Source organism: Stegodyphus dumicola, chromosome 3 (assembly GCF_044657685.1).
Source record: "Stegodyphus dumicola isolate Sdum_Otavi_A_Nest chromosome 3, ASM4465768v1".
Lineage (NCBI taxonomy): Eukaryota > Metazoa > Arthropoda > Arachnida > Araneae > Eresidae > Stegodyphus > Stegodyphus dumicola.
The window spans coordinates 171,277,177-171,287,873 of NC_140770.1; the positions used below are offsets into that span (position 1 = coordinate 171,277,177).

At 30.1% G+C, this 10,697-nt stretch overlaps 1 protein-coding gene across 1 annotated transcript; it reads right to left on the reverse strand.

Moving 5' to 3' along the window:
* Positions 1 to 149: 149 nt before the first annotated feature.
* On the reverse strand, positions 150 to 10,376 carry LOC146998202 (uncharacterized). Its single transcript, XM_085812384.1, has 3 exons — positions 9,205 to 10,376; positions 9,030 to 9,110; positions 150 to 401 (listed from the first exon to the last, which is right to left on the reverse strand). The coding sequence occupies exons 1-3, from the start codon at positions 9,330 to 9,332 to the stop codon at positions 224 to 226; spliced, it is 387 nt and encodes a 128-aa protein (XP_085668510.1). The 5' UTR covers positions 9,333 to 10,376; the 3' UTR covers positions 150 to 223.
* Between the last annotated feature and the right edge of the window lie 321 nt (positions 10,377 to 10,697).

Sequence of the window (10,697 nt, forward strand, 5' to 3'; positions counted from 1 at the left end):
TCATAGCATAAACTACACCCATGGAAGAAACAGCCCTAAAATAATATAAATATATTAATAGGGTTCCACATGTAAATTAACATTAAAAGTGTAAAATCATTAAAAAAGAATCACATAGAAAAAGAATGGTTATATTTTCTTACCTGAAACTGATAGACGGTTTGTGTTGCTTGGCAGAAACCGTCTACCGAGATTCCGGCGACTCTGTGCTCTCCGGAACCGTTCAACGCATGTTGAATCTGTAGGCCTTCCGAAGCAGCAACAAAGTACAACCATCGGATCGAATCAGGGCTGTAATTCGTGGAGTTGATGTAGCCCTGTGTAGGCACCATGGCAATCGTTCGGGTTGAATGTGGCCACTCCGATACGTTGCCATACAGGCTGACGCGATGGTCACGTATCTGAAAAGACAAAAATAAGAACGATTTAATGAACTGTAAATATGACTATTATTGTATAAGAGTAGAGGTAAAATGAGAGTTCTGAGCCATGGAGCTAAGGGAGCGGGAGTTGAGGGAGCTCCCGAGAAGGAAGGCTGAGTCGTGGAAGGGAGGCTTATCTGAAAATGGAGACAGGGAGCCTTATCAGGAGGTGGATGGGAGTAGGGTAGTTGCTACGTCATAGAAAAAAGATATGCGCTTAGATTATTTTCTTTTTTAATTTGGTGATTTAGGCATTGAGTAGTTATATGATAATGTGTACTTATTTATATTGAGTTCTTAAAAACGTATATCAAGTAGGTGTTTTAAGTGACTGATACAGTTATTTTCTAGAAACAGATATAAAATGAAATGTTTCCTTCACAGTCTTTGGAAAATAATTATTTCCTTACTTGTATTTATCCTATGACTGAATATCTGCAAAATTGCTACATGTCATCACAATTTAATAAGAGATTATATTTTACTGATTTTTCGGAGGTGATTTCCCTTCGTTAATAAATTTTTAGCCTTTGTGTTTTTCATCGTATTCCAACTGTTTTACTACGTATATGATGATTATCTCCTAGTTACCCTGAACGAGGATTATTTTCGAATTTAATAATTGAATGATCCTGTACACTCAGAATTTTACCTTATTCCTTAAATCTTCTGTTCATAATATCACATATACTTTCCGTAATCTTCATTACATTACTCATTTTTATTCTTAAATTCATTTTACCCAGAGATTTTTCAGACTTGTTAGGCAATACTTTTAACTTATTTGTTATATTTTACGAGTGTAATTACTAAAACACGCGTTTTTATATGTTATATTATTTAATGTTAGATGTAATTTTTAACTTTTTTCGTTCTTTCCAACGTTAGCGATCTTCAACATATTCTGTATTTTAACTTATTTCATACATTTTCTAATCATATAGATGACTTGTATTTAATTTTAGATGTAACATTTCTAGCTAGTTTTGTACATTTTAACCTTCACACTGTTTCATATACTCTAATTTTTAACCAGTTTATATTTTCACACTATATACATGACTTTTGCTTGATTTCTCTCATTCATTTTAACCTTCAAAATTTCCAATATAGTCCTAATTTTAACATAATTCCTACATTTTCACATCATATACTTGACTTAATTTTAGGTGTAAATTTTAATTTCTTTTCTATTTTTTTAACGTTTTTAGTTTCCAGCATACTCTGAGTTTTAACTAATTTGCTATATTTTCACACTACGTACATGACTTTTACTTGATTTCTTTTATACATTTTAACCTTCATAATTTCCAATATAGTCCTAATTTTAACATAATTGCTATATTTTCCCATCATATACCTGACTTATTTAATTTTAGGTGTAAATTTTAACTTCTTTTCTATATTTTGTTTCTATATTTTAACGTTTTTAGTTTTCAACATACTCTGAATTTTAACTAATTTGTTATATTTTCACATGACTTTCATTTAATTTGTAACGACTTTCATACGTTTCAACCTTCCTAATTTTAAACAGGCTCTTAATTTTAACTTAATTCCTCTATTTTCTTACCATGTATATGAGCTTTATTTAATTTTAGATGTTATTTTTAACTTGTTTCGTACATTCTGAACCTTCGTAATTTTGAATTTTAAACTTTAATTTTAAACATTTTACTTTAATTTTAAACTTGTTTATCACATTTTTCTACTATATACCTGACTTATTTAATTTTAGATGTAAAATTTAACTCCTTTTCTATTTTTTATCGTTTTTAGTTTCCAACATGCTAAGAATTTTAACTAATTTGTTATATTTTCACATGACTTTCATTTAATTTGTAACGACTTTCGTACGTTTTAACCTTCCTAATTTCAAACAGGCTCTTAATTTTAGCTTAATTCCTCTATTTTCTTACCATGTATATGAGCTTTATTTCATTTTAGATATTATTTTTAACTTGTTTTGTACATTTTATACCTTCGTAATTTTTAAAGTACTCTAATTTTGAACTTGTTTATTACATTTTCCTACCATACGCATAGTTAATTTTAGATGTCATTTTTATACTTTTCTGATAATGGGTTTCTTTCTAGTTTCCAACATACTCTAAAGTTTAACTGTTTTATAATTTTTGATTGTAATTGCGCTTGTGATTTTACTATTTCAGCTAAATTAACACGCTTAAATTTCTTAAACATAGAGATAGATTTCAATTAAACATTTAATTTTACAACCTTTAACTGTTCTTCATATCCCGTTCGTTGAATAGCCCGCCCTTAGTCCATAGTTTATAGTACTATTTTAATTCAGCAATTCTACAATTTATCATTCTGTAGTACGTTTACCATTACTGATCCTACTATTTTATTTCATTGTTAACTTCATTCGCATTTTCAAACTTTAACATTTCCTACGTATTCTGGTATTTCCTTTTAATTCTTAATACTCTCTATATCTGAATATATGTTTTTAAGCTCTTCAGTGTTACTAATGTTCAGTTTTGAATCTTGATTCTCATGAAGCTAGTTTGATGGATTCCGAATTTTTAGAATGAAATCTCAACTTTCATCCATAATTTTAGACCTATATTCATTCTTTCATGTACTCATACAAAATTCTTTCTTATTATTCTTTCTTAGGCCTTGTTAAACAAGGATAGGTACATATCCTGGTAGTGGTAAGTTTAACAGGCTGTCACTTTCCTAATCACTTGTTAAACAAGGATAGGTACATTTCCTGGTAGTGGTAATTTTAACAGGCTGTCACTTTCCTAATCACTTGTTTACCGATTCAAGATAATAACCCCTTCTTATTTTAGATGATTCATTTTCTTAAGGTTGGATGTATTGGCCATTGTCTTGGAAAACGTAATGCAACATTTCTAAAAACGTGAAATGTGCTTAATATTAATATGAAATATGCATAGAATTATATAAAATGTGATTAATGTTTTTAACGGTTTAATGTATTCTTTAATTAAGTCCTTGAGTATTGTTGTCTATGTTCTGTATGTAATATAGAGTATCCAGCTTTTCTTATAATTTGCACTGTGTAACTGTAGTATTATGTGAAATTTATGGATGCTGAGCTTCGAACATGGAACTTACAATAGTTTTGTGCAGTAAAAAATGGTAAGTAATATGGGAATAAAATGTTAGTAATTCGTTGTAATAGTTTCCGTATGAAAAATATAAACTTCTATTTTCGGAAAAAATACGAGAAATGTATCAAATCATGTAATAAATCTGGTTGGTCTTCAAGTTCGACTGAAGTGATATAACTTTACATAAGAATATCTAAAATTTCCAATGGGAATTCATATTTCGGAAAATAGTTTTCTATTTTTGATACAGTTTGATTGCACTAAGTCTTCTAGCTCTTATGAAATATCATTGTTATTCACAAATTTTCATGAAAGATGAAAAATATTTGATTTTTTCCTTGAAAGGTTTAGCGTCATTCAGTAAGCACCTGCAATTAAACTCGTATGGCACTCTTTAATAAATAAACTAATTAATGTGAAATGATATATATTCTTTGAAAAAGATTGGGCTATGTTCTTAGAATCTACGAAATAGGTAAATGTTTGGTATGAAACGATAAAAATCTTGCATGAAGTTTGGTATATGTTCACTCTCATTATTGAAGATCTCTTCCTAAATTCTAAAATAGTGATGTTTTTACTCCTATTATTTTCAAAATTTGGTACTTCATGAATTAAATAACTGTATAGATGTACTAAACTTTATCGAAAATTCAAATATTTTATTAATTGTTTGGTTTTATTTAAATGGTTTAGAGGTGAGTGAGCGGTATGTTAGGTAGTTTCTTTCAGAAATATATTCGTGTTTGAAAACTCTGTAGATAATTTGCCTTACTGAAATTGTTCTAAATTTTTAAAAATATATGGGTGATATGATGCTATGTTATCATCTAGAGTGTATTTTCTCTTTGCAAATAGTGTATAGAGTTACAATAGGAATTGAATCTTCTTTCTATAGCAGAATTTATTAGTATCTCTAGAAGAGGAATTAGAAAAAAAATTCCTGTTTTTGTAAAAAATAATGAAGTATCTGGTTGTCATTATGGTGGAAAGTGTTATTCAAAAGTTTCAGAGTGGTAAAATATGATTCTGAAATGGCGTTTTCTGAAAATAATCAGTGTATTTCTCAATATTATAAATTAAAATAGTCAAAACTAGAAGTCTTTTTACACACTGTGAGTATGAAAGTCATTGAAAAATCTGTTGCAGTCGTATAAAATTTAACTCGAAGGTGAAAATTGTTGCTTGCAGGATTAAACAATATCAAAATTTGGTTTGAAACTAAATCACTGAGTGCTACATACAGATGTGATCGCGATTTTTTCAAGGTCTTTTAGTAGAAGATATCCTGTTTTTTAAGTAAAATTATTTTCCTTTTCCTATGAAAGTAAGTCTAAAGCTAAATCTTTGGTAAAGTGAGATATCTGGATTTTCATCTGTTAGGAGAAATGCACATGCTACATAAAAATAAAATAGGGGTATCACTGAATTTTCTTATTACTACAAAAGGGTAGATTTAGAAAATAAAAGAGCATTTCTAAAAAGTTGGTTCATTACCTTACTCTTACTTCTTAAAAGTTGATAAGTTATAAGAAAATTCTTTTTAACCGTATACTGCTTATAAGAAATGATTTGTTACTCAGGTTTTATATTAATGCATTACACGATTTTACATTTCGTTTAAGTATTGGTAAGGTTTTACTGTTCCTAACGAGTGGAATTTTCTTAGTGCGTACGTGAATATTTAATTGCATTTTCCTTAACAACGCTTGGGGGTAATTTAATAATGTATCGCATAAATATTCTTTTCTTTTAAAAATCCTAGTTGAAAGTTAATTAAAATTATTTAGATTAATATTAAATGTATGTAATGAGCTAATTGTACTACAGAAAGGTTCATGACTTTTCTGTGTATACTGACGAGGGTATATAAAATGAACTTCAGGTTTTTCCCACTGATAGTAAATCTGGAACCAATAAAAATGTATTAAGACTCATTTTTAGGTAAATATATTGCTTTCTATCGCACATTTTCTAAACATTTGTTGGGAATTCTGGGTAAATAACTTAAAGATTATATCTTGATTTGGGTAAAACCTTAAATATTCTACAGTGAAAAATGTTTATTTCATATTTAGTTCTTAATATTAAGATAGCAAATTACAGTTCTAAAAAATGTATAGAAATTTCCTATAATGCAAACATATATCTACAATTATAAGAAAACGTAACACTTATTTGAGTGTAATTTTGTATTGAAAAGGGGATATTCCTCATTAAATGTGTATTGGTAAGGAATATTTAACTGATATGATGAGTATTGTACGAAGAAATTTCTGTATTTGTGATGAAGAAGGTTAAAATATTCGAAATTATAGTGGAGATTTGGGTAAAATATCTCTTTCTCTCTGTGGTTCCTTCTGTAAATATAGGTATATTGGTAGTGATATATGTTGTGTAAAGTACCTCACAAGATTTTGTTCATAAGAAAATAAATTGGTAAATAAATTAATGCAAACTGACATTTGCGAAAAGAATATTTTAGTCTAAGAAATTAAAAAATAGAGTATGTATGAAATTGTCTAGTGAATTAAATTGGAACTGGACTAAGTTAAGAAAATGTGTTAACATTATGCGTTAGAAATTAATGCATATCAATTAAACAAACTTTCAAGAGATGAAATGGTAACCAATGGGTAAAATCAATGGTCATTCATCTCTTATTCAATACTGTAAATGTTTATCTTAGAAATTTCTTTTATACATGTAACGTCAAAGTTCGTCCATTTCACATGAAATTCGTTCATGAAGGTAGAAATATCCGTACTTAGTGTAGGGAAAGGTAATAAAGTGAAAATTTACATAGTCGAGACATTTAAAGTGATGTAGAATGCATTCAATTAGTACAAATTACTGAATTAAAAGGTACTGAGCGTTCAAAATAATAAGAAAGAATTTTGTATGAGTACATGAAAGAATGAATATAGGTCTAAAATTATGGATGAAAGTTGAGATTTCATTCTAAAAATTCGGAATCCATCAAACTAGCTTCATGAGAATCAAGATTCAAAACTGAACATTAGTAACACTGAAGAGCTTAAAAACATATATTCAGATATAGAGAGCATTAAGAATTAAAAGGAAATACCAGAATACGTAGGAAATGTTAAAGTTTGAAAATGCGAATGAAGTTAACAATGAAATAAAATAGTAGGATCAGTAATGGTAAACGTACTACAGAATGATAAATTGTAGAATTGCTGAATTAAAATAGTACTATAAACTATGGACTAAGGGCGGGCTATTCAACGAACGGGATATGAAGAACAGTTAAAGGTTGTAAAATTAAATGTTTAATTGAAATCTATCTCTATGTTTAAGAAATTTAAGCGTGTTAATTTAGCTGAAATAGTAAAATCACAAGCGCAATTACAATCAAAAATTATAAAACAGTTAAACTTTAGAGTATGTTGGAAACTAGAAAGAAACCCATTATCAGAAAAGTATAAAAATGACATCTAAAATTAACTATGCGTATGGTAGGAAAATGTAATAAACAAGTTCAAAATTAGAGTACTTTAAATATTACGAAGGTATAAAATGTACAAAACAAGTTAAAAATAATATCTAAAATGAAATAAAGCTCATATACATGGTAAGAAAATAGAGGAATTAAGCTAAAATTAAGAGCCTGTTTGAAATTAGGAAGGTTAAAACGTACGAAAGTCGTTACAAATTAAATGAAAGTCATGTGAAAATATAACAAATTAGTTAAAATTCTTAGCATGTTGGAAACTAAAAACGATAAAAAATAGAAAAGGAGTTAAATTTTACATCTAAAATTAAATAAGTCAGGTATATAGTAGAAAAATGTGATAAACAAGTTTAAAATTAAAGTAAAATGTTTAAAATTAAAGTTTAAAATTCAAAATTACGAAGGTTCAGAATGTACGAAACAAGTTAAAAATAACATCTAAAATTAAATAAAGCTCATATACATGGTAAGAAAATAGAGGAATTAAGTTAAAATTAAGAGCCTGTTTAAAATTAGGAAGGTTGAAACGTATGAAAGTCGTTACAAATTAAATGAAAGTCATGTGAAAATATAACAAATTAGTTAAAATTCAGAGTATGTTGAAAACTAAAAACGTTAAAATATAGAAACAAAATATAGAAAAGAAGTTAAAATTTACACCTAAAATTAAATAAGTCAGGTATATGATGGGAAAATATAGCAATTATGTTAAAATTAGGACTATATTGGAAATTATGAAGGTTAAAATGTATAAAAGAAATCAAGTAAAAGTCATGTACGTAGTGTGAAAATATAGCAAATTAGTTAAAACTCAGAGTATGCTGGAAACTAAAAACGTTAAAAAAATAGAAAAGAAATTAAAATTTACACCTAAAATTAAGTCAAGTATATGATGTGAAAATGTAGGAATTATGTTAAAATTAGGACTATATTGGAAATTTTGAAGGTTAAAATGAATGAGAGAAATCAAGCAAAAGTCATGTATATAGTGTGAAAATATAAACTGGTTAAAAATTAGAGTATATGAAACAGTGTGAAGGTTAAAATGTACAAAACTAGCTAGAAATGTTACATCTAAAATTAAATACAAGTCATCTATATGATTAGAAAATGTATGAAATAAGTTAAAATACAGAATATGTTGAAGATCGCTAACGTTGGAAAGAACGAAAAAAGTTAAAAATTACATCTAACATTAAATAATATAACATATAAAAACGCGTGTTTTAGTAATTACACTCGTAAAATATAACAAATAAGTTAAAAGTATTGCCTAACAAGTCTGAAAAATCTCTGGGTAAAATGAATTTAAGAATAAAAATGAGTAATGTAATGAAGATTACGGAAAGTATATGTGATATTATGAACAGAAGATTTAAGGAATAAGGTAAAATTCTGAGTGTACAGGATCATTCAATTATTAAATTCGAAAATAATCCTCGTTCAGGGTAACTAGGAGATAATCATCATATACGTAGTAAAACAGTTGGAATACGATGAAAAACACAAAGGCTAAAAATTTATTAACGAAGGGAAATCACCTCCGAAAAATCAGTAAAATATAATCTCTTATTAAATTGTGATGACATGTAGCAATTTTGCAGATATTCAGTCATAGGATAAATACAAGTAAGGAAATAATTATTTTCCAAAGACTGTGAAGGAAACATTTCATTTTATATCTGTTTCTAGAAAATAACTGTATCAGTCACTTAAAACACCTACTTGATATACGTTTTTAAGAACTCAATATAAATAAGTACACATTATCATATAACTACTCAATGCCTAAATCACCAAATTAAAAAAGAAAATAATCTAAGCGCATATCTTTTTTCTATGACGTAGCAACTACCCTACTCCCATCCACCTCCTGATAAGGCTCCCTGTCTCCATTTTCAGATAAGCCTCCCTTCCACGACTCAGCCTTCCTTCTCGGGAGCTCCCTCAACTCCCGCTCCCTTAGCTCCATGGCTCAGAACTCTCATTTTCCTCTACTTATAAGAAAATGAGAAAATGACTTACTGGAATGGATCCACATTCGCCACATCCAAAAACTGGGCTCGAAACTCCAGGCAGCAACGGCGAAGAATGTCCACGTCCGATCTATTAAAAGAAAAAATGTTAAAAATACGAAATATATAAAAAAAAAATAAATAAATAAATAAAATAAAAATAAAACAATAAGAAAAAAATATACCTGCAATAGGCCAGCATCTCATCTTGAAAGTTAAACACGTCCCCCTTGTGTGCTTCATGCCAGGACAGAAATGCTTGTCGTGCTGAAGTGCTCATGGTATCTGGGCTGTAGTACCGGGGCTCAGGCATAATTTTGGTTTTCTCGCGAGTTGAAAAGATGGGGAAAGTATCCCTTTTTCCGCTCGCTGAGACCGAAGCATCCCGGCAGTTTGGCCAACGCCATCGGTAGAAAATTTAACGAGTCTATGACCCGAATGTTCAAACTAGGGTGTCTTACACTCATGATCATAGACCCGTTAGGGATCACCTCCGGCGCTGTGCCTTGCGCTCCAGGAGCCAGGCCATCACGAACTGACCATCGAACCTGTAAGTAAAAAAATTATAAATAATATTGAAAAAAACAGCCATGAAAACTAAAGCATGCAAACTATGGTATTTTTAACTTACCCTTTCATGTTATGAGACTCGGCGGTGAAGCCCTTGTGCTCTGTGGAGAACAGCCAGGCGCAGAAATCTTGACATGCCGTGTATCCCGGGAACACTTTTTCTGTGCCGTCGGCATACTGAGCCACCGCGAAATTCACAAGATGCTCCCCCGAAGACTGGTCCGTTTCAAAGTCAAAAAAGATGAGCTTATCCTCGGACTTCTTCGGGGCAACACGTCGCAAATAGCAACGGTGCTCAGCAGCCATGACAAACTGGCCGCAGGACGGACACTTGGTGGTTCCGCACTTATGCAACTCTTTAGGGCAATCCCGCCTCCGGATCACTTGGCAGCATTCCCTGCACTGGTATACCTGTAACGACAATTATTTTTGTTAAACACTACCATTTTGAGAAAATTATATGATAATTAACTTTGTTAAGATAAATTTTAAAAAAACAGTTACCCTGTCGCAGAGTGAAAACTCTTGGTTTCCAGTCAGGGCTTTGTGTGCTTCAAAGCAGGTATGGGAGCGGCAAAGGCGGTCACAGTCCTGGCATCGTTGGGGCACGCCTGGAAAGCAGTCGGTCCTCAAACATATGGGACAGGCATTAGCACATCTATGGCTTTCAGGCATTTGGTAGGCCTTTTCGCATGTCGTGCAGTAATATTTGCTGCCGAAAAATCCTTTCAGGGATTTAATCACATCGTAATGTCCATTGTGGAGGCATAAATTGATCCGCTGAGACCTCTCCTTTCCTTTATAGACCACCTAAAACATAGATAAAAGTTTTCTCTTAAATTCCAAAATCAAACCCTGTAGACATTTTTAACATCGAAACGAATTAAATTCTTAATCATCTAAAAATTACTTGTGCATAAAGCATCTAAACTAATTACATGCCTAATCATCTGAAAATTCATTGTGCATTTCATTTTAACATCAAAACGAATTGCATGTAAAAATAATCTAAACAAGTTAATGTAACCTAAAAGTAAAAATTTTCACAAATTATATTTTTAACATCTAAACAGAAAAACTTTCCCCTAAATCGAATAATCTAAAACTT